Consider the following 25,471-nt stretch of genomic DNA (forward strand, 5'->3'; position numbering starts at 1 on the left):
TCCAAGTATTTTGTGCACCTCAGTAATCCTCTTTAATATTCTTTCTTTGTTCTCATAGTCCTCATGTGTTAGTTTAAAGCCCTCACAATAGAACTATTAAAACATCCCATTCACTCTTGCTCTGCTCAGGTCCTATGTGTCCAATTTGAACAGGTGCCATCTTCCCCAGAGCCAGTCACAGAGTCTGAGACATCTAAAGTCCTCCCTCCTGGACCATCTTTCAAGCCACACAGTCATCTGCATTATCCTTCTATTCTATGCAATTGCACGTGGCATTGGAGGTAAACCAGGGATGAATACATTTGAGCTCCTGCTTGCTAACTTTCTAGCTAGCTTCTTAAATTTTGACTGTAGGACCACACTTCCCTTTCTACCAAAAGCCGATGGTACCAATGTGGTCCATGACTTCTGGATGTTCACCATTCCACAGAAAAATGACCTTCAGCTGTTCTATAGCATCTTTGGAAGGCAACTTATCATCCTGGAATTCACCCCCACCTCCATAGGAATACAGAAAGATTTTATTTCACTAACTTAAGTGCTGACCTCTGTCAAACAACTGGCAAGTGATCAATTTACAAGGAACAAGAATGATTATTTACTTTGTACATGGGAGATGATGGCTCATAAATTTGTTAGAGTTCTTTGATGAAGGGACCAGAAAGGTTGATGAGAGCAGGGCGTAAGAAGTAGTATATATGGTTTCCAGAATGTTCTTTGATAAGGTGCCACATGGTATGGTTGCTTTGGAAGGTTAGATTCCAAGGACTCCAGGGGAAATTAGCAAATTACATACACAATTGGCTTGACGGTAGGAAGCAGAGGGTAATAGTGGAAGGATGCTTGTTGGACTGGAGGCCTGTGACTAGTGGTGTGCCTCAGGGGTTGGTGCTATGCCCATTGCTATTTATTATCTGTATCAATGATTTCGATGAGAATGTACAAGGCATGATTAGTAAGTTTCCAGATGACACTAAAATAGACGGTATTGTGGACAGTGAGGAAGGCTATCAGAAATTGCATCAGAACCTTGATTAGCTGGGAAATGGCAAATGGAGTGTAATATAGACAAGTGTGAGGTGATGCATTTTGGAAAGTTAAATCAAGGAAGGAGTTTCATGGTGAATGGTAGGGCCTTAATGAGTGCAGCGGAACAGAGGGACCTTGGAATCCAGGTGCACAGTTCTCTGAAAGTGGAGTCACAGGTAGTGAAGAAGGCTTTTGACACACTGGCCTTCATCATTCAAGACATTGAGTATAAATGTTGGGAAGTTATGTTGCAATTGCACAGGATCTCGGTAAGGCTGCACTTGGAGTATTATGTACTTTGGACACACTGCTATAGGAAGCATGTTATTAAATTGAAAAGAGTGCAGAAGAAATTTACAAGGATCTTGCCAGGACTCAAAGGTCTGAGTTATAGGGAAAGGTTGGACAAGTTACAACTCTTTTATTTAGAGTGCAGGAGACTGAGGGGGAACCTTATAGAAGTGTATATGATCATGAGAGGCATGGATAGGGTGGATGGACTCAGTCTTTTTCCCGGGGTTAGGGAATCGAGGACTAGAAGGCATCAGTTTAAAGTTAGAGTGGAAAGAATAAAAGGGAACCTGAGGGGCAACATTTTTGTACAGAGGGTGGTATAAATATGTAATGAGCTACCAGCGGAAGTGGTTGAGAAGGGTACATTAATAACATTTAAAAGGCATTGGACAATTACATGGATAATAAGGTTTAAAAGTATATGGGCCAAGTGCAGGGAAATGAGGTTAGCGTGGATGGACATTTTGTTCGGCATGGACCAGTTTGGGTCGAAAGGCCTGTCTTTGTGCTGTAGGACTCTATGATTCTATTAGAGGGGTATCCTACCAAGAGGTGGTAGAAATTCCTCTGTGTACTAGAATACTTAAAAGAATTTGACTTAAGATTTAGAGAGGAAATAACTTAAAATATTGTTTTATAAAGTAACCTGTGGATTATTATTCCCATGTTCCCCATTTCAGTTCCAGAGTAATATATTATTGGATACACCATCAGTTCAGGACATTTTTCTAAATTCATGGTGATAGGATAGATGCTAAAAAGGTAGCCCAATGATAATATAAATGAAGATAGGAAACCACTGCAAGGGATTAAGTTGATGTGGAGAATGCAATAAAAGGAATAGTGTTTTTTTCATAATCACAATATGTCAAGATATTATTGGTGAATAATATAGCAAGTTCTTAAAAAAAACTGCATTGGTGAGTTTTATTTAAGAAATAACACAACCGCTTTGTTTACAAAGTATGGGAGAATGAAGTTTACTTTTCACTGTCAAGAAAATCTTTATATCATATACTTGAATCTCAGAATATGCTATAGTCTGTTCATAGATTGGCTACCAATTCAGTGTTTAATCCTTGAATGCTTAATCCCTTATATAAATAAACTCAATAAGCAGTCGGAGTTCTCCATCAAAATACTCAATTAGTAGGAACTCTGTTGTGAAAATGATAATTTGGGAAATCAGTTGTGAACAGGCTGTCAGGAATACTTAGTACTGTTTTTATTTAATTCTACACTTCTTTTGTACAATTTGTTGACATATGCACAGTCACAATGATGTTATGTATTTGTATACCCAAGCTTGCTTTTTCACAATCCTAAAGGAAGCTTTACTCTCCCAAAGGGTGCCTTACCTCCGCCATAGGAGGCATGGGACCAGATCCAAAATAAAGGAACATAAAACATGCTTCCAGCCCTCACACTTAACACCCATCATGCTCACTTTCCTCAAGCGACCTGTATAACTCTCACGTACTTAATTCATCCCCCATGTCTCCTGTGCTACCCAATACTCCTTTACCCATCCTCATAGCCCCACATACTCTTATGCCAATTTAGTGGCAACTCCTACCCATCACTCTTTTGCTATTCACTGACCAAGCCGACTCATTGATTATTCACAAGTAGCCAATGCACACAAGAGAGTATATTTTTATTATTTAAAGTCTATGTTTTTGGTACACTACCAAGACAAGCTCGTTCATGCATATAAACATATTTTGACATACTTCTTGACAGGATGACACTTGTTGAGAGGTCTTGACATGTTGAACAGTTCCAAGTGTTTATGCCCATTTTACGTGCAATCTTCTCTACTGTTAACAGTTCCAAAAGATACCTGACCCTCTCTCCAAAGGATTGCTGACCCAGTCCCAAACAATACATGAGGCTTCCCTTCTCAAAACGATCCCTGACCTCCATCCCATGCCAAGATATCCTGGGACCATACCTGCAGCGAGATGCCTCAATACTCCAAAGAGCATGCCCTGGCTCTCCTAAAGGAATGCACTGAGAATGGACTTGCTTTCACTTGATCTAATCTCCAGACTCCAGGTTTCAGACATCAAAGACTCCAAAATCTGATGGCAGTAGAGGTTCTTGGTCATTTAAATGGCCAGCTGCCTTCAGAAACTGTTGTATACAAACCTCGATCTCACTCCTATGAAAATGAGAAATACTGGGTTTGAGGCTTTCTCACCACAGTAAAGATATTCTCCGTGACAGTAAAAATCTAGGCCAGAGTGTACTTGCATATGGGGTAGAGAAATATCAGAGGCCATCAATTTAAGATGATCACTAAGATACCTAATGGGAACTTTTAAGAAAATCTTTACTCAAAGAGCTTATATGAGGAACTTGTCATCACAGGGAGTGGTTGAAGTGCATATGAAAGAACCATTCAAGGGGGACCTAAAAAGCATATGGAGAGAAGCAAACAAATGGTTGAAATGGTACTTTTAGGTGAGGAAAGATTGAAGAAGGCCTAAGTTAAGCCATAAATCATAACCATGATGCAAGGGCTGGTTGGATAAATGGCTTTATTTCTGGAGCGTTATGACATGTATATATGTAGAGTAGTAGCTTCCTGTAAGTTCTTAATTTTTTTGTAAATTTGCCTAAGATGACATCTCTGTTCCTAATTTATATCCTGTTTTGATATAACTTTCTGATAGTACCACCCTCCCAAACCAACAGGATGTGCGCACTTATAGCATTTTACAGTTAGCTTTTATTTCACAATAATTGAATTGCATGTGACTTCTAATTTCTCCCCTTGAAAATAATAAGGAAGAAAATTATACAAATTAAGCCAGTGACTTTATCTACGTACAAGCTTTTACTTTGTACAATGTTTGATAAAATATTAAGATTAGTACAATAGAAAAACAAAATTTATTTTGTTGTACTTTCAAGAAAACATGTAGTGGTTGAATGGCTTTATTTATTTCACAAAAATGTCATTTCACAGAGAAATTGTCTTTAAAATAAATCAGCATGAGCAGAGGAATTATTTGGGACTGGGAAAAGCTAGCCCATTACGTTTCAGCAAGTTATTCTCACTGCTTTGCTTTGTCAGCATTAAGCCAGTTTCATTTGCTTTTCCCATTCGACAAGTCTGTGACACTCTGTGTAAAAGGGTTATATCAAACTTTACTCCAACAATTTTGTATTTTGGTATTCAAACCCATTGTCACAGTGAACAGTTTGGCAGGATTAATTTTATTTTATTTAATAATTTAAATTTCTGGCACTCTAAAGAACTTAACTATTTGGAAATTATACCTTCACTATATCTTTTGCACCAACCCCGGAAAAACTAGTATGACATGGAAATAAATGTACCTATTGTACGAGCTCCATTTTGAGGGATATGAATTGGATCAGTATGCACCCATCATTTCCTTCTGTCAAGTAATCAGCACTTATGTTTATCTAATATAACAGTTAGGCTGAAAGCCAACATCATTGCACTTGTTTTTCTGATGTGGAGCAGGCACAACATTGTCGAATTTATCAATGCACTGGCACATGTCCCAATTTGCCACAGTGAAATTCTTCCTGAGATGGTTTGGTATGCAGATCTCCCGCAACCACTAAGAAGCACAGCATTTGTTTTAATGAGTGCCACATGCCTGAGCTAAGGCCCACTGCCTAAATTTATTTGTTGAAGCAGGAAGTCATTGTCTTAACATTGCCTTAGAAAGCATTCTCCAGAAGTGGTACTTTAAAAGGATACTTACCCCCATTAAGATGAGGTTCTGTTTCAACTTGATAGTTATTGGTGGTGATGGCCTGTATTTCAGAGGACATTTTGCAGTAAGACTACTGGATTAGTGCATAGCAGCTTGGGATAAGGACTATTCCCGAAGCATCAGGTCAAGCAAACATTGAGAACCAAGTCAGGAGAACTGTCATGGAATTGGCGATTGGGCTTCTCAGGTCAAAATTTCAAAGACTCAGCAGATTTTGAAGCATGAATATAGCAAGTATCAAAATTTGTCATTGTTCCTACACCAACTTCCAGGCAGCAACTCACTGATGAAGTCTTCTCATGACATTTTCCTTTCCTCCCCAATGCCCCAACATCTGCCTAATCCAGTCATCATAACCAGAACCTGAATGCACTCAAAAATGTCTTAACTCCATGGTTATTGCTTTTCTGTAACTAAGAATATTAGATCAACAGCAATTTAAGACAAACAAATACAGCAGGCAGTGAAGAAAGCTAATAGCATGCTGGCCTTCATAACGAGAGGAATTGAGTATAGAAGCAAAGAGGTCCTTCTGCAGCTGTACAGGGCCCTGGTGAGACCGCACCTGGAATATTGTGCGCAGTTTTGGTGTCCAAATTTGAGGAAAGACATTCTGGCTATTGAGGGAGTGCAGCGTAGGTTCATGAGGTCAATTCCCGGAATGGCGGGACTATTTTACGCTGAAAGTTTGGAGCGACTGGGCTTGTATATGCTTGAAGAAAGTGAGGACTGCAGATGCTGGAGTACCAGAGTTGAAAAATGTGGTGCTGGAAAAACACAGCAGGCCAGGCAGCATCCGAGGAGCAGGAGAATCCGACGTTTTGGGCATAAGCCCTTCTTCAGGAATGTATATGCTTGAGTTTAGAAGGCTGAGAGGAGATCTGATTGAGATGTATAACATTATTAAAGGATTGGACACTCTGGAGGCAGGAAGCATGTTTCCGCTGATGGGTGAGTCCCAAACCAGAGGACACAGTTTAAAAATAAGGGGTAGGCCACTTAGAACAGAGTTGAGGAGAAACTTCTTCACCCAGAGAGTGGTGGCTGTATGGAATGCTCTGCCCCAGAAGGCTGTGGAGGCCAAGTCTCTGGTTACTTTCAAGAAAGAGTTGGATAGAGCTCTTAAGGATAGTGGAATTAAGGGTTATGGGGATAAGGCAGGAACAGGATACTGATTGAGGATGATCAGCCATGATCATAATGAATGGTGGTGCTGGCTCGAAGGGCAAAATGGCCTACTCCTGCACATATTGTCTAAATAGTTATAGCAACATAGTTCACCAATCTTCATTTTGACAGTGATTGTACTGAAAATTGCGAACTAAAGTGAAATCACCATTGTGCAAATTCCTAGTGTCTATCTTGTATACTCACTTTCTAATTTGACTGTCCATATGAGATACATTCCCAGTGCTACAGTAAATGAGGATACTTGAGATGCTTGTGTTGGCTACCCAAGTAGCTCTTGCTATAGAAGACACAAGTAAGGATATCGAAATCTTGCTGGAGCTTGGAAACACCAGATCCAGTTGGATATATGACAAATTCAAAGGTTGAGAGTATTATGGCAAAGGATGTGTTGTCACCTTGAGTGAGAGTAGCATTTGCCTTGTTCATGGTTTGAATGCCACTCACATGGGTCAGTATCAGAGCAATCCCAGAATTCTCAGTGAGAACAGAGTACCAAGGTGTGGAAAAATAAGGAGTGGAAAGTGGAACAAAAGATAAGATCGGGAAAGGTTAGAATGCATGGGATATTAGTGAACAAAGATGTCAGAGCCATAGACGTGCATGGAAACAGGTTCTTTGACCCAACTTGTCCATGCCAACTAGATTTGTTAAACTGAACTAGTCTCACTTGCCTGTTTTTGGCCCATATTCTCCAAACTTTTCCTATCCATGTACCTGTCCAAATGTCTTTTAAATGCTGTAATTGAACCTGCCTCCACCATTTCCTCTGGCAAGTCGTTCCATATATGCACCACTCTCTGTGTGAAAAGTTGCCCCCCCAGGTCTCTTTTAAATCTTTCCCCTTTCAGTTTAAACCTATGCTCTCTAGTTTTGGACTCCCCTACTCTGGGGAAAAGATCTTGATTATTCACCTTATCTATGCTCCTTGTGATTTTATAAACCTCTATAAGTTCACCCCTCAGCTTCCTATGCTCCTATGAAAAAAGTCCCAGCCTATCCAGCCTCTCGTTATAACTCAAACCTTTCAGTTTCAGTAACATCCTTGTAAATCATTTTTGCACCCTTTCTAGTTTAATGACATCCTTCCTATAGCAGGCCAGAATTGTGCACAGAATTCCAAATGTGGCCTTACCAATGTCTTGTACAGCTGTAACATGATGTCCCAACTCCTGTACCCAATGCTTTGAGTAATAGTAGAAAATCTAAAATGAGTGAAGAATGAGGCAGAATCAGATGCGAAGCTGTTGAGGTCTCTTGACACACTACATTTCACTGCATCTTCTGTGCTTTTTCTGAGTGGAATGGCAAGTTTCTCAGTAGGCAGTAGTGAATTAAGGGAATTTTATCTTGTTAAACACCTCATTAACACTGCAATTTGCCTCATAAATATTCAGCTTCCCAACTTACTGCAGATTGCGCCAAATGAGCTAAGTACTGAGATATTTAATACTTTGTTGGCCACAGGTAAAGTCCAGATGACTGAAGGATAGCTAATGTGGTTCCTTTATTCAAGAAGGACAGCAGGGATAGGCCAGGTAATTACAGATCAGTTAGTTTGATTGACAGTTGTAGGGAAATTACTGGAAAAATTCTGAAGGACGTGATTAATTAACACTTGGAAAGGCGGAGTTAGTTAGCACAATTTGTTTGAGGGAGATCCTGTCTGACTAATTTAATTCAGTTTTATGAAAAGGTGACAAATATATTGATGAGGGTAGTGCAGTTGGTGTAGTCAACCAAGACTTCAGTAAGGCAAAAGTGAGGACTGCAGATGCTGGAAATCCTGATGAAGGGCTTTTGCCCGAAAAGTCGATTTTCCTGCTCCTCGGATGCTGCCTGACCTGCTGTGCTTTTCCAGCACCACTCCAACCCAGGACTTCAGTAAGGCCTTTGACAAGGTCCCACATAGAAGGTTTGGCCAAAACGTGAGAGCCCATGGGATCCAAGGCAAGTGGGCAGGTTGGATCCAAAATTGGCTTACAACCAGGAGACAAAAGGTGATGGTGGACAGTTGTTTTTGTAACTGGAAACCTGTGACCAGCAGTGTACCACAGGGAGAATTGTGCTGGAGCCCTTGCTACTTGTTTTGTACATTATTGACTTAAATATGATAGTATAAGGTAAGTTTGCAGATGACATGAAAATTGATGGTGTCAGGTTGCAGTCTGATATTGATTGACTGATAAATTGTGATTAATGTGCTAAGTGTGAGGTAATAGATTTTGGGAGGTCTAATAATGGAAGGATTTACACAATAATTGATAGGTCCTAAAGGAGTACTGGGGAACAAAGGGTCCTCTGTGTTCAAGTCCATAGATCCCTGAAGGTATCAGCAAAGGTAGATAAGTTGGTGAAGAAGGTATATAGGATGCTTGTCTTCATTAGACAGGGTGTATTATACAGGAGCAAGGAAATCTTGTTGCAACTTCATTGAGCATTGGTTAAGCCACAGCTGGACTACTGTGTTCACACATTATGGGAAGGATTTGATTGCACTGGAGGGGGTGCAGAAGAGATTCACCAGGATGTTGACTGGGATGGAAGGTCTCTGTTATGAGGAGAGATTGGATAGACTGGGCTTGTGGAGGCAGGTACTTTTGCAACATTTAAGAAATATCTGGATGAGCACTTAAAACACCATGGCACAGTAGGCTATGGACAAGTACAGGAAAATGGGATTAGTGTAGTTTGGTCTTTGTTGGTCAGCATTGACATGGCAGGCTGAGGGCCTGTTTCTATTTTGTGTGACCCTGTCCCCAATCCAGTTTCAGTCAGCTTCTGTTCTAAAATACTGTAACTTACACTATATTGGCTTCTATCATTATATTACTGCATCAAGGACACTGTACACTCAGGGATGTGCACTCAACTCATGGAATGGACCAGGGTGCACCTACAGCCTCTTTGTTTGCTGTCATGCTGCTCTGAGCCTATCTGATTGCTCACAGAATAGATTGCACTGCTTTACCGCTTACCACAAACACCACACCAGGAAACTTATCATGTTTGTCAGCAGTCCTCAGTCAAGTTAAGGGAGATAGCATATGCTCAGGGGGTTCTGATTCAGTAAATTAAGGCCAGCCTTCAGTGCCCGCCCAGAGCTTGGGTACAGTCAGTCAGCCACCCAAGGCAGTCAGAATCGGGGTCGTCTCCTCATAAGGGGTAGAGAGCCAAATATCAGGCAGTTCATCACCTGTTTTGAGACTTTCTGCCCAACTCAAAGCTGTTTTTCTACCAGAAGGAGAGAGAGGCAGGTTGCAGTGGAGATGAAATTGTGTGGCACAGTTGTTATGTTTGGTGTAGGTGGGGAGATGTCCTGAATAGAAAGTACTGGAGGCCCTGTAGGGTTAGTGGTTCTCGGAGTTGGGTGGGTCACAGCAAGTGAGGGATGAGCCTTTGTGGAAGGCAGGTGTGATAACAGGTATAAAATAAGTGTTAAGAATCAGAGAGAAGATGCTGGCACTTACTCCAGCAGAGTGGAGGAGATCAATGGCTTTCTTCCTAGAGTGCTGAGCATTCCTCCAGATGGTCAAGACAGCTTTAACTCGGGTGGCAACCTCAAACCAGGCTGGCATGGTTTGTGTTGTGGCTTCTACTGTCAGTCCTGGGGGAAGAGGATGTATTGCATCTGCACTAACTCGTCCACCAGGACTGCTGGGTCCCTGCCTGCAAAGCAGGGTGCCAATTTCCCCCTTTCTGCTGTGTCTGAGGCAAATTTCATGAACCCTGCAGCTTAACTCCAGTGACAGTGCTTGTCTGGGTACAGAGCAGCCTTTTTAAGATGGGGCAAGCATGGAGGGTGTCAGTTTATCAGAGGATACTCAGTGAGTGATGAGCCGTTCCTAGAATGGCAAATGGTAGGTGGGACTAAAACCAGATGTGTCGGAATGCCACAGAGGTACGGTAAGTAGCTAATAAGGCACGTTTAGTAAGTTATGACAAGAATCCTTCCAAAACAAACTCAACACAAACACTCACTCTAAGCCAAAGAAATGTAAGATTCAGCTCTCAGGGTCTGGTTTACTGCCATCTATGTATGCTTTGGGCATGTGTAAAAAAATGGCACAACATCCAGCAATATTTGGAGTTATATTTTTGCTGCTCAAGTATCAGCTTACATGGTGATTTCACCATCTTATTAATTAATTACAACTTACAATGGCCTGTTCCCTATTGATTTCAACAGGATACTCAGAGATCCAAATGACTAGAGGTTAAAATCAAAATAGCACTAGTATAGCTATTAAGTTTGGTCCTGTGAAACAAAAATGAGTACAAGATATTTATAAAAGGAAAGAAATATCACCAATAAATTTTACAGGAAATGTTAGGTTGAACATTCCAAAGAAAATAATGGCAATTAATATGAACTGTTTAATATTCCTGAAAACAATACTTTCATTGATGTAGGCATGTTTAAGTTTTACTATCATAATATATAAAGATTAAGAGGGAAATAGGAGACCAGATATTCAAGAATTATTGATTTAATTTGACTTTGCGATTGGAATTCAAACCGTGTACGTTAAATTTGTTTTAAGCCTAATGGAAGCTGGCCTTTCTTGGCTAAACACTATTGTACTACCATTGAAAATAAAAGCTTCAGCATTTCAGCATTGTTAAAGATAATGATTTGCAAAAAAAAACTCCATTATTTCTCAATTTATACTTTGCTCTACAGTGAGACAATTCTGCAGAGGCCTATAGATGGCTTCCACCCCTGACATTTTTCCCTTGTTCCTTATTTCCAACCAAACTGATTCTACTTCATGATTTAATGCACCTATGTAACTCCTCACCACTGCACTGAAGCCTTCATTTATGAACAACCTTATGGACCACCTTTCTCATTCTGTTTATTTTTCTGGAAATCCGAATAAACTTGAATATTTAGTTCCCAGTTCTGGTCACCCTGTGACACCACCTCTGTAATAGGTGTCAAGTAAAATACATTTATATTTGTGCTACTCATCAATCTTGTTACAAATACTGCATGCATAGAGATAAAGACGGTAAAGAATTGATCTTTTTAACCAGGGATAGGGACCAAAAGAGTGACATCACAAATAAATCATAAGTTCGTTGCTTGGTGATAGTTACCAATTTGACTATCTATTATAGAGTACTTTAAGATTAAGAGGAAATATTCAGGGACCAGTATGATTTTATATTTAAAAAGTTGAATTAACAACTAAGTAAGTAAAATAGAGCTGCCAGGCCAAGAAATGTGTTGTGGCTGCATGATGTGGGAGCTGATGGACTCCATTGTGGTTCATGGTGTAGCAAGTGTTGTTTGATTGAGGAACTCTGGCTCAGAGTTGATGAGCTGGAGTCTGAGCTTTGAACACTGCAACACACCAGAGAAGGGCAGAGTTATCTGGACAATGTGTTACAGGAGGCAGTCACACCCCTTAGATTACCTACTTCAAATTTAACAGGAGGGAGTATTGCCAACAAGGCAAGTAAAGGGATCCAGGAAGTAGTGTCTAATAGGTTTAAGATTCATGCTGTCTGTGTGGATGAAAGTTGGTGGGGGGGGGGTAGGCAGGGGTGTGTGTGTATGTGTGTGTAGGGAGGATGAGCAAATTGACCATAACACTATGGTGCAGGTTGGTAGTGGAATTTCAAGAAAAAGATTTTGTGGAATCTCTACAAAATGGTTTTGGGGAGCAGGTTATGGTAGAGCCCTCAAGAGAATAGGCAATTCTGGATTTTGTGATGTGAAATGGGACAGAGTTGAGTAGGGAGCTGAAGGTGAAGGAACCCCCAGGGACCAGTGACGATAATATGGTAGAATTCATCCTGCAGTTTGAGAGAAAGAAAACTGAATCTGATGTAATGGTATTACAATTAAGTTAAGGTAACTGCAGAGACATGAGGAAGGAGCTAACCAGAGTTAATTGGAAGGGGGGCCTAGCTGGGAAGACAGTGGAGCCGCTTTTGCAGAGATTTCTGAGGATAATTTGGGAAGCCTGGCAGAAATTCATCTCAAGGAAGAAGAAACGTACTAAGGAGAGGAAGAGGCAACCATGGCTTACAAGGGGAGCTGGCAAGCTGACTGTTATAATCAGCTCTCTCACACACCCTGCAATTTGTGCACTTGACCATACTAGGTGAAGGGCTTATGCCCGAAACGTCGATTCTCCTGCTCCTCGGATGCTGCCTGGCCTGCTGCGCTTTTCCAGCACCACACTTTTCAACTCTGGTCTCCAGCATCTACAGTTCTCACTTTCTCCATACTAGGAGCACCCCATCCTATTGGATAAGCCACAATGTGCAGGTGCTGGTATTGGACTGGGATGGACAAAGTCAGAAGTCACATGATGCTGGGTTATAGTCCAACAGGTTTATTTGAAATCACAAACTTTCGGAGCGCTGCTCTTCCATATGGCTCTTTCACCCAATGAAGGAGCGGCATTCAGAAAGCTTGTGATTTCAAATAAACCTATTGGACTGTAACCTGGTGTTGTCTAACTTCTGACTATTGGACAAGGACATTGCCTGAGGTGCCTCCAAATCTAAACTCTGGATCTCAATATTTGCCTCACTGGCAATCACATCCTCCTGTTTCTGACCATGGATGAAATTTGATGTAATTAATGTCAAGGATGTGACTGTCTCCTGTCACAGTGTCCACATACCTCTCCCTCTCATTGGTATATCGCAGTGTCCACAGCTTGGATTCCAGTTCATCAACTCTGGGCTAAGTTCCTCAAGCAGCCAACACTTGCTGTAGATGTGGTCACTGTAGATTGCACTAATGTCCACCATACTACAGTCACACCACAGCGCCTTCCCAGCCATCCTTATTCTAATAATTAACTAATTTAGATGCTAAATATTTTAGAATTGAATTTCTTAAATGCACTCTTTCACTCTAATAATGTCTGGCAATCAAAGAGACACTGAAGAAATACCCGCCAGCACCTACCTATTCTCCTGTGGTGTCATACTTTGGCTCTGACATTATAGAACCAGGTGGAAGGTTTCTTTGCTGCTAGTTTTTATCTTCTGCTGTCATTGCCTTTCTGTCTGTTTTGCAGTGATGCTGACTTGCTTCATGCTTGTTCCATACATCCATGTCCCACCAAGTAAGCATGATTCCTCATTCCAGAGCAACTCTACCATTAGTAGTCAGTGTCATCCATTGTACACAACTTATCACCCATGACCACAACATGCGTGTTGCAGGTATGAGGGGAACGTCCACCATCACGGAGGCCAAGTGAGCCAACTACAGGGGAAAAGCCCTCCAGCCGCTCTCAGGAGGAGAAGTCAGAGACCCCAGAGGGAGCGACGACAATGCTGCCTCTTGCACCCTGCACGGACTCAGATACTGACACAGCGGGGAGAACTGTAACTAGTTGGGAGCATGCAGTGGTGAACACATCACTGTCATGGTTCCACAGCTGGCCAGGAAGAAGCACTCAGAGGATTCCCGGAGACCAGGCTCAAGCTCTGCCCCAGCAAGTGAGGACCCAGTGGTGTCAACAGTCAGAGACTTTACCCACATGCGCAAGGAGCTAGAAGCAGCAGGCAGGTATGTGGGAGGCAGTGGCTGTCATAACCCAGAGATTTCAGGAATGCAGCTACTCATTGGGGACCTAGTTGCTGCAAGCATACAACTGTCTCACTGCCTCCATGGACAGGTTGGACACTGCAAAGGACAGCCATATCCAGCCCACTCAAAGTCTGCTAGATAGGTGCACAGACCTGCAATCCCTTGCCCTAGTCATTGATCCTCAGCTGCAATGGCTAGGCAATGGGTGGGGCAGGTGGAACATTGGACTAAAGTGTTGTGGGAGGGAGAGGAGGAAGAAGACCCACTGAAGGTACTTTGGGTGGTAGAGGTGACAGTGACTTGAAAATTAACTTGTGCATTTATATACATTTCAGTGCTTTAACCTTACACCTAGTATTGGTTTGAAATATTTAGCGACAGAAACTGGCATTGCTTCATGGTCACAGTCAAAGTTCCATGGATAGATGTCTGTACTAAGACTCTGCTGCATCATCTGAAAGGAAAGGAACAATGCATATACATAGCATTGGGCCATGATAACACTTTTGACCCTCCTCATACAACATCAGCACTCATTTGTGGTCTCTATGTCCAAAGGGCTATCTGTCAATTAATTGTTCACCAATGTCTGTGGCAGAGAGGTGCAACACACCAAGGGATGCAATGCATTGGGATGGATGGGAATGTGCCAGTGAGCCCTGCTACTCAAATCTGTCCTTCCAGAGCACTGTTCCAGGTTATTGGAGAAGTCTGATGTTGGTTGTGAATGTTGCACATGCTGGATACCAATGTGCGCGGATGAGAGGTGTGTGTTGCTGGTGCCTATTTATCGTGTATGGGCTGCAGTTTGATTGAACGCAATGTGGAATTTATTTGGAGCAAGTGGTGAGCTGAATGCACCAGTTACCAGTTCCACCTTCCAAGTTTAGTTTTCTCAGCTTATTTGGTGAATTTGGTAAGTCAGAAAGCTGAATATTAATGTAGCAATTAGGACCATCAATGACATATTTAACAAGAAATAACCGCCCTTAATTGGCAATTTGTGCTATTTTGTGAGAAACTCACCATGCTCCTTGTGTAAAGCAGAAAAGCTGGAGTGAGAGCTGGACCTCACCAGACTTCCTGTCCAATTCTGCCACAAATCCCACCATAGCCCATGTCCCTCAGACCCTATAAGATTCCACCTTTAGTGACTAAATGTAAGAAGAAGTAATAACACAACATATATGAGATCGAAAATGAGAAGTAAGTCCAAAAAAAGATAAAACTTAAAAGATGTTTGGTTGCTTTTCTGGGTTGTTTGTGAAGAGCAGATACTGGAACATGGTTAGTTGATTTTGAGATTCTTGGTTTTGCAGGTTAACTAAAATTATTTTGTCCTTTTCAACGGTCCTTCTGGCTTCCAGTCTGGCGGCATCTGTGAAGAGAAATCAGAGTTAATGTTTCAAGTCTGGTGACCCTTCCTGAAACATATGTGTTATTTTATTTTATTTAGTACAGATATGCACCTTAGCTCAGTAGCACATCTTCTTCCACTAGCAAACACAAACATGTTGAACTGGCTTTTTATTCCTGTTCTTATGTATTTTTGAAAGGGGAAGATACAAAACATTACCTCACCCAGTCTGGTGTCTCTTCTGTGTACTTGTTCACAGACTGAGAAAATCCCTTGCTCATTACAGTTCAGTCTGTAATGCATTTCTCCACTTTTAAGTTCATCCCTTTGAAAGTTCCTTAATTCCTGTCAAATCATCATGGGCTAAGTGATTAGCACTGCTGCCTCACAGCACCAGGGACACGGGTTCAATTCCTCCCTCAGGTGACGGTCTGAGTGGAGTTTGCACATTTTCTCTGTGTCTGTGTGGGCTTCCTCCAGGTGTTTGAGCTTCTGACCATGGTCCGAAGATGTGCAGGTTTAGTGGATTAGCCAGAAGCAATGTAGGGTTTCAGGGATGGGGTGGGCTGTTCTTTGGAGGGTTGGTAAGAACTGAATGGCCTGCTTTTACACTGTAGGGATTCTATGAAATGTTGTTGTGGTTCTGTTCGCCGAGCTGGAAGTTTTTGTTGCAAACGTTCGTCCCCTGGCTAGGCGACATCATCACTGCTTGGGAGCCTCCTGCGAAGCGCTTCTTTGATGTTTCCTCCGGTGTTTATAGTGGTCTGTCCCTGCCGCTTCCGGTTGTCAGTTTCAGCTGTCCGCTGTAGTGGTTGGTATATTGGGTCCAGGTCGATGTGTTTGTTGATGGAGTTTGTGGATGAATGCCCTGCCTTATTTTGTACATTACATTCGTCTTGCTCATGTTGGGTATCGGGTCCTTCTTTCTGGTGAGTTGTTGTCTGAGCGTGGCTGTTGGTTTGTGTGCCGTTATGAGTCCTCGGGGTCGCAGTAGTCTGGCAGTCAGTTCCGAGATGCTCCTGATGTATGGTAGTGTGGCTAGTCCTTTTGGTTGTGGTATGTCCTCGTTCCGTGGTCTTTCTCTTAGGCATCTCTATGAAATGTGAAATGCCAGGATCTCTTTCTCCAGTCATTGAATTTATATCCACAATATATTTGACTATATTAGTTCTCTTTTGAAAAACACTTGTTGGAATTAAAAGTAGTTTATCCAAGGTTATGATTCGTGGTCATGATACAAGCACCTGTTGATTCTTTTTTCTTAATTATTCTTTTGAAATTCTTGCCCACTATTAATGTTAAACTGAGCAGTCCGTAGTTCCTACATCTCTACATTCTTTCTTGAATAGGGGTGTCACATTTACCATTCTCCAAACCTCTGGCAACTCCCCCACATCCATGGAAGTCTAAGGCAAGCTCTTCTGCTGTACCCATCCCCACTTCCTCTGGATGTCAGTTTTGCAAGACATCTGTACCAGGTAAGCAATCTCTCTAAATATAGCCAACCTTTCCAACTTATCCTGCCCATCAATTTTCACCTCATCCATTACGTCTTCTGTCTCTACTTCCACTTATATTTTATCAACATCCTCTTCCTTAGAAAATACAAATAAAAGACTCATTCGGCATTCCAGTCTTGGATGCATCTCTGAGCATATATTACCCTCTTTGTCCTTAATAGGAGCTAAAGCACCTCTTTCTAGATGCTGACTATTTATATGCCATGATTTTTCATTTCCCTTTGCTGTTAACTGAAATTCTGTTCTCTCTTTGCTAGCTTTATTTTTCTCTCCTTTCCCCTCTCAACTTATCATGTTTGGGCTGTTTCTAACTTCAAATATTCACTTGACACGCATCATTTTTCTGCTTTATCATATTCTCTAACAACTTCACCATCCAAGGCTACTTGGCCTTGCTTCCCTTACCTTTTACCTTTGCTATAATGTACCTAGGGATAGCATGGTGGCTCAGTGGTTAGCACTGCTGCCTTACAGCCTGGGTTCGATTCCAGCCTCAGGTGACTGTATGGAGTTTGCACATTCTCCCTGTGTCTACATGGGTTTCTTCCCATGGTCCAAAAATATGCAAGTTAGGTGAATTGGCCATGCTAAATTGTCTGCAGTGTTCAGGGATGTATCGATTAGGTTCCCTCGTTAGGGGAATTCCACAGATTCACAATCCTTTGTGAGAAGAAATTCTTCCTCATCTTAGTCTCAACTGTGCAACCCTGTATTCTCAGATTATGGTCACTGTCCTCAAGACAAAACACCTTTCCACATATATTCTGTAAAGTCCTCTAAGAATCTTGAATGTTTCAATAAGGTTGCTTCTCATTTTTCTATACTCCAATGAATACAGGTTCAATGTAGTCAACCTCTCTTCAATAGACAATTCCTCCACATCTGGTATCGTTTTAGCAAAACCTCCCTACTTTTACACTCCATTTTCTTTAAAATAAAGGCCAACAAACCATTTTCCTTCCCTATTAGCCATTGAACCTGGATTCTAGGTTTTTTTTTGTCATTCATGGACAAGGACTACCAAATCTCTCTGTTTTGTGGCTTTCTGCAGTGTTTCTCCATTCAACTAATATTTGGTTACTCTATTCATCCTGCCAAACTGCACAATGTCACATTTCCCCACATTTCCCCATCTGCAAATGTTTTTGCCACTTGCATAAGCTGCCTATATCCCTCTGCAGTAAAGAACAAGGCTAAAAATATTTTGCAAAAGTGTCAGGAAGGGAGATATCAAAGTTTGTGCGAAGATTTGTAGCTCGAGTGCTCGGCAAACAGAACCACAACAGGGAGATATCAGTCATTGGTCAAGGAGGATGAATGTCACCATGTAGAGGTGGCTGGAGGACAGGCTTTCACCAAGACATGAACAGCCTGTTATGAGTGCATTGGGTAAATATGATCATGTCAATGTTTTAAATGGAAAACATATATCTCATTTCTGATATTTCTTCATAAATCAGCACTTCCATTCCAGATGTTTGACTAACTGAACTGAGCAGCAGCTGTATTAATCTTACTAAGGTTTAGAAGAAGATGGAGGAGAAGAAGGAATGCCGGTCCCACCAGAACCAGAGACACAAGGCTCAGAGAGCTGGAGCTGCAGTGAACAAGCAGTGCCTGAAAAGGGGAACTGGGTTTTCACTGCTGTTGTGCAGTGTCCCGAGAGAGGGTTTAGTCAAGGTATTATAGTTACCTGCAGATGAATGAAAGGCAGTACCAGAGATGTCACTGAATGGCTCGGGAGATTGTCATCTACATCTGTGACCTCCTACAGTCAGGTCTGCAGCTGGTTGGCTTGGAAGGAAACACGATGCCTGTGGAACTGAAGCTCACAGCGATATTGAAATTCCTCACCACCAGCTCCTTTCAAACTTCAACTGGAGACATGTGTGACATCTCCCAAGTGTACTTGTGAGATGGTTTTAACAGGAAAACAATGACCCAGACAGCCAAGGTGCCTGACAGTTTTGTAACATCACTGAGCTCCCTGAAGTATAATGGACCATTGACTGAACGTGTGGCCCTCAGAGCTCCATGGCAATATCCAACCGTTTTCCTTAACAGGAAGGATAATCACTCTCTCAATGTCCAGTTGTTTGTGTCCACAGGCAGATATTTTGGAGATGTGTGCTTGCTATCCATGGAGTTGTCACAGTGCTTTCATTCTACACAACTCCCAGGTTCCTGAAATGGTTGCTCCCCATCACCCCCTATCTTCAAAGTCAGCTCATTAGTGACAAGGGGTACGCCCAGAAGGCATGGCTAATGACTCAAGTGTGAAAACTTTAAACTGATGTGGAACAGGGACACAATGCTGCCCTTGCATCCATCATTGAGTAGACAGTTGGACTTGTGAAGATGTGCTTATGTTGCCTGAACCACTCGGAGGACTACTCCAGTATACTTAAGATAGTCTCCACAATAATGATTTTTTGCTGCACTCTGCACAACCTTACACTGAGAACTTAAAAGAGGGGAGATGGACCACCCATTTGTCCATGCAGGCAAGGAAGAAGGAGAGCGTGATGGAGATGCTGAAGAAGCCAACACTGATGGTGAGGACTGAGGACACCAGGGATGTAGTGAAGTGAAGACTGGCCTGGAGAACTTGTTAACAGCAGGCTTTGAGGGAAGATTACTTTATATTAACATATGTGGACACTCAGAACTATTAGCCAGTCATGGCAGAGGTTTCCTGCACTCCATGGAATGCTTACTTTAAGCTAGCTTGTTTGTCACAAATTGTTATTTGTTTCATTTCATTAATAACCTCTGTTTTCTGGCTCGAGCATCAGTTGACTCAAACATTTGTTTACAAAGGGCATTCATCTATCACTTAGATGTAGACAGGGTCAACTGTAGTAATTGACTTCCTAAACCCAACCATGTATCTTCAGTTCCTGCTTTCTAGAGATTAGGTTCCTCCAAGAAGAGACCATTGAATAAGAGCCTCAGCACTCCTTGTACTACTGCACCTCATCAGCATATGAAGATCGACAGAGACCATCACTTCTCAAGATCATCCACAAGCAAAGAATAAATAATCAAAAGCTTGATTGAGAAAGATGATAGCACTGTTGTACAAAGTGCCTTATATGTGTCAAGTGTAACAGTGGAACAGAAAGTTGATACTCAGGCACAGAAAATACTTTAATTTGTTTATTCTTTCTTTTCTTACACTTCAGTCTTCATGCCAGTACAGCTAAATGTGAACAAGCTTGCTGACTGCCTTGTTAAATTACCACTTTAGTGACTGTAAGGGGTCTAAAGGGCTCTGGTTTGCTGGGGGCTGTGCAGATGAAACTTCCTTGGCCTGACATAATAGAGATGTTTGAGTTCCTAGCAGAGGGGTAGTGGTGCAGCAGGGAATCTCTGGAGTGTCCTGGCATGACAGATCCTAGGTGCTTGGCTATTGCTCATTCCCCCAGTTGACACGCAATAGCTCCTAAATCACCCTTGAGGGGATGGGCCATGCCTCTCAGCCCTCTTTTGTCTTGCCAGTGAATGAATGTATCCATGGTTGAAGTGATAGACTGAAGATGCCCATGCATGTTTGGTTGATACTGGTTGTTCTACTGAACCTGGTTCTGCATGGCTGCCTGCATCAAGAACATTGATGCACCGGGGAGGTGATGGCCTAGTGGTATTATTGCTGGCCATAGACCCAGTTAATGGGGACCCAGGTTTGAATCCCACCATGGTAGATGGTGGAATTTGAATTCTGAGCAAGGGTCACCAGACCCGAAACGTTAACTCTGATTTCTGTCCACAGATGCTGCAGACTTGCTGAGCTTTTCCTGCAATTTTTGTTTTCATTTCAATAATTCAGAGTTTGATGATGACCGTGAAACCATTGCTGATTGTCAGGAAAAACCCATCTGGTTCACTAATGTCCTTTAGGGAAAGAAACCACCATCCTTACCTGGTCTGGTCGACATGTGACTCCAGATCCATAGCAATGTGGTTGACTCTTACCTGCTATGTGGGCAATTATGGATGGGCGACAAATGCTAGCCTAGCCAGAGATTCCCTCATCCTGTGAATAACAAAGAAGTGCTCACAGTCACAGCCACAGCATCCACAACATCAGAGCCGCAGCCACAACATCAGAGAACTGGAGCAGACTCCTCTGCCCTTCACTCCAATTTGAGCATGATCACTAGCACCTCTGCCAGACATTCCTCTGCTCATCTTTGTTTTTTCATAATCTTATTAATGGATGAGTCCATCAGTTCAACATATGTACTAGACTCAGCAGCAGCCAGTTCTCTAGCAGACCCCTGAGTATCAGAGAGGTCAGCTGTTTCTTTCTTCTCTAGCTGCAGGTCTGTGTCAATGTTGTGTTCACAAGCCTACCCTAGATTGATTACCCACCAAGGTGAATGTTTCTATGTTGGGTGGTATGTGGGAACAAGTATTATGATAATGTATTATTTTTCACTAGATGGCAATAGATATTCCGTTTCCCCTTCAGCAAAGGCATGTTCTCCAGGCTCTCCTGTCAGCTTGGTGTCTTATGGTCAGCCACCCTCGCCAGTCTGTGCACCGTCACATTGATTCATATTCCTTGCAGCAAAAAGAACCAATAAGCAACAATTGCATTGGTACATGAGAACTCTGCCTGTATTGATATAGACAGATATGTCCAGAGCTGTGATTGTACATGTGTTACTAGTAAGAAGAATGTTGTATGGAGCTAAGGTGTTCTGATTGAAAGGTTATTTGATGTTGTCAAACAACTAGACTTGATGCAAATCAATAAAATATTATCAGATGTATGTGCCTGAGATACCTGTGGGATGTTTATTCTGAAGCCATGCCTTTTGGGGATATTCTTCTCCCATTAAAAGCGATCAGATGTATCTATTCTCCTAGTTGTGATGAAAGGCCAATGAGCTAGTAGAGTGTGAGTTGTTAAACGTAGTAGCTCCTTTTATGTTATAAATTTGGGTCCTTGTAGATATGCAAGAGGCAGCACCAGTGTGGTACAATATTGCTACACTGGTGACTGTAATTAAGTGATATACAGTGATTGCACATGGTGCACTTGATGAAGATGCCCGGTGCTCAATCTTACAAAAGACAGTACCCCCTGCAGTAGGAAGCTCACAATGCCTATTCACACCCACAGGAGCCTGAAGCATTGAGCAGACAGTGGTGGGATACCTGCTAGTGCAGCATAGCATTCGTCATCTTGTGTCACTGGAATGATGTTTGTCTGGAACCACACATGGGCACAGAATTTCACAGCCACCTCTGTCCAGGCTGTCATCATCAGTTGGAATGGCCTGCTTAGATTAGATTACTTACAGTGTGGAAACAGGCCCTTCGGCCCAACCAGTCCACACCAACCCTCCGAACAACCCTCCGAAGAGTAACCCACCCAGACCCATTTCCCTCTGACTAATGCACCTAACACTATAGGACAGGCAAAATCGACGTTTCGGGCAAAAGCCCTTCATCAGGAATTAGATATGCAAGAGGCAGCACCAGTGTGGTACAATATTGCTACACTGGTGACTGTAATTAAGTGATATACAGTGATTGCACATGGTGCACTTGATGAAGATGCCCGGTGCTCAATCTTACAAAAGACAATACCCCCTGCAATTATTCCTGATGAAGGGCTTTTGCCCGAAACGTCGATTTTGCCTGTCCTCGGATGCTGCCTGAATTGCTGTGCTCTTCCAGCACCACTGATCCAGAATCTGGTTTCCAGCATCTGCAGTCATTGTTTTTACCACCTAACAGCATCTGCAGTCATTGTTTTTACCACCTAACACTATAGGCAATTTAGCATGACCAATTGACCTAATCTGCACATCTTTGGACTGTGGGAGGAAACCGGAGCACCCGGAGGAAACCCACGCAGACACGGGGAGAATGTGCAAACTCCACATAGACAGTCACCCAAGGCTGGAATCGAACCTAGGACCCTGGTGCTGTGAGGCAGCAGTGCTAACCACTGAGCCACCATGCCGCCCTTTTCTCTTGGATAGCCTACAGGAGAACCTTTAGGCATGTAGCTAAAACATGCGCCACTTTTTGCTGGGCCTCAGACATATCCAGCTGGGAATGATGTCTGGAGATTGAGAGATGCTCCTGGGTTATAGACAATGAGGTGCTGTTCGAGGGCCTTTTAAACCCAGTTGTTGGTACCCAGAAGGTCCTTGAAGGAGGAACTAAACTTGGTGTTCATAACATTTGGCATTTCACCTGCACAGAATATGCAATGAGCTGAGGCCAATATAATTGTGGAAAAAAACCTAACCTGTCACTAAGTGGGGATAACTTCCTTTAGCCCCGCATCAACCCAATCTTTCAAGAATCAAGATTCAGCCCAAAATCCACCCAGAGCAACACTGGGCAAAAAGTCTACGGACCCAAGATTTATGTTTTCGTCGGACTGGCCCACGTTTCTGAGTTTGCATTAATATATTCCCGCCTCATTTTCCAACGACGTTTTCTTATGAATCTCTATAATCCTGTCCGTGATATCCAATGGTAGGTTGTACCCTTTTAATAGTGGCTATAGTCTGACAGCCCTGCGTATGGGTCATTTCAATTTGCTGATTGTTATCTTCATTACAGCGCATTTCCTTCACTTGCCTGAAAGCTGGCTGGTTTCCGTTCAATGGCTTCCTGCCAGCAGAAAAAAACACAACCGACCTTCTCATGTCAAAATGAAAAAGAGGAAGTGCTCAGAAATACCGTTTATAGGAATTAAACTTTAAGAAAAAAGTTCTGACACCAAATATTATACAATTGTTTAAATATTTTAAAATATAAACAACAAATGCAAAAAAGACCACACATCAAATTGACTTTAAAATACGAATAAAATATTTCAAACAAATATAAATAATAACATTAAAAGGTTATTTATCGTTAATCCAGTGGTTTGTGCATGCAGTTATTATTTTCAGGGCAGGTCGAAAACATTTTAGCACGTTTTTTCGAAATGTCAAAAAAAACTACACAAACTTTTGATTGTATTTACTTGAAATGTTCATTGCCATCGCGTGTATTGCAACTGTTGGGAGAAACTTTTTTGACCCAAAAGCTTAAATCGGGGCCACTGTTGTCAGTCTGCAGCGATGAGGAACGCCTCGGAAAGAATCTGACATGCACACGCTGTTTATAGGAGAATAACAGCTCTCTATCTACTCCAGGAAGGGAGCTAACTGGTTAAATCACTGTGCGGTCGACCGATTGAGATTAAAGCTTTGGGTAATATTTATTACAAAGACCATATAAACTTTGACCATTCGGGGAATCTAAACAGAACCAATCCATTTGTAGTTTTGCTCTGCTTTTCGACGTTTAACCACCCTCCACCCCTCCGTGTCTGACTTTGCTGGGTCCAGATCAGCCTATGACCACAGAGTTGTGTCATCGGGATGTGTGAAGCTGAGAGACTGGGTAGCATGTGTGTTATTCCAGTGCAATGACTTTGTGATCTGAGAACAGAGAACACAACGGCTATCTCTCTCGGATCAGTTACACACAAATAACTTGCTGGCCAGGACTCCTGGAGAAAATGGAGGTAAGGTGAACTTGGCAGCTACGTTACAGATCGCCTTTATCGAGATGTGTCACTTTCCAATGCTGGGGAACTCTCTCTTCATGCTTCTTGTTCAATCTCCTGTCCGCTCCACTTGACTTGTTCATGTCAACATATGTACTCGTGTTAAAGAAGCATAGAGTTTGTGACAACTGTATTCATACTGCAAACCGTTATTTTAGTTTGAAACTGTGTGTGGAAGTTACAGATTAGACTGTGGTTTACAATAAAGTTTTAATAGGGAGAAGCAACTAATTGACATCGATAAATGTAAACATCGAAAAATCTTTTCTCAACATACCGAAGACCGAGCGAGAAGTTAAGAATCATAAATCCTCTGTCTTCAGCGGGAAGTTTTGCAATTTTCTTTGTCGCATTTTGAATTGAACCCCCCCCAATTAAAATAAATAATTACATTTATGAACGACAGATCCTAGCCATGGAGATTAGTCAGTGTACCCATGTATTAAATGGTGCCTATGACCTGCCACTTTATCCAAAGATATGTTGAAATAGCTTGAAATAGAAACTCATTAATATTGAGCAGCAATTGGAAAATAAATTCATGCAAAGGTAAATAAAGGAATAGTTTGTTTTCGTTTACAGAAATGAAAATGATAATGTTTTGTTGTGAAAATTGATATCCAATGTACATTGTTCTACAGTATCCTTATTTATCACAATATTGCAACAACCCACCAGCATTGAGTGTCTTAGCAGTACGTCTGATCCCTACACTTTAAATGAGCTCTATTTCTGCACCTGTCTTTAAAGTGGGATATCCCGAGGTATACTTTCCTTTTTGGCACTAAGGGTGTGATAAGTTATAAATTTCTGTATGGCTAAAGTGTCCAGTGAAATGCTTGGTAAATGAGGCCTTTCGTTACATAATTCAGACAATGATAACATGATTCTGATGCTGGGGAAGGGTTAAACAATCCTGTACTTTGCTGCTGTAGAATAATGTACAAAACTACAGCAAATGTGGATTCACCTTTAATGTAAATTCTGCTGTTTTCAAGAGTTTTATTTGCTCAAAAAAACAACAGATGGGCTGGTACTTGTTATTTGTTTGTTCACAGGATGTGGGCATCACTGGTGAGGCGAGGTGCCCATCCTTAATTGCCCTTGAGAAGGTAGCGAGGGACTGCTTTCTCAAACCGCTGAAGTCCATGTGGTGCAGGAACACCCGTAGTA

The 25,471-nt window shown here is 42.0% G+C and overlaps 1 protein-coding gene across 1 annotated transcript in view; it reads left to right on the forward strand.

Annotated features, from left to right (window-relative positions):
- Nucleotides 1–23,865: 23,865 nt before the first annotated feature.
- The window catches only part of zgc:153184 (uncharacterized protein LOC751652 homolog), a 65,267-nt gene continuing 63,661 nt past the window's right edge, over nucleotides 23,866–25,471 (forward strand). Inside the window, exon 1 of the mRNA XM_043701033.1 lies at nucleotides 23,866–24,256. Coding sequence (XP_043556968.1) covers nucleotides 24,251–24,256 — 6 coding nt within the window. The 5' untranslated portion in view covers nucleotides 23,866–24,250. The remainder of the gene's footprint in view (nucleotides 24,257–25,471) is intronic.

Source organism: Chiloscyllium plagiosum, chromosome 12, assembly GCF_004010195.1.
Source record: "Chiloscyllium plagiosum isolate BGI_BamShark_2017 chromosome 12, ASM401019v2, whole genome shotgun sequence".
Classification (NCBI taxonomy): Eukaryota; Metazoa; Chordata; class Chondrichthyes; order Orectolobiformes; family Hemiscylliidae; genus Chiloscyllium; species Chiloscyllium plagiosum.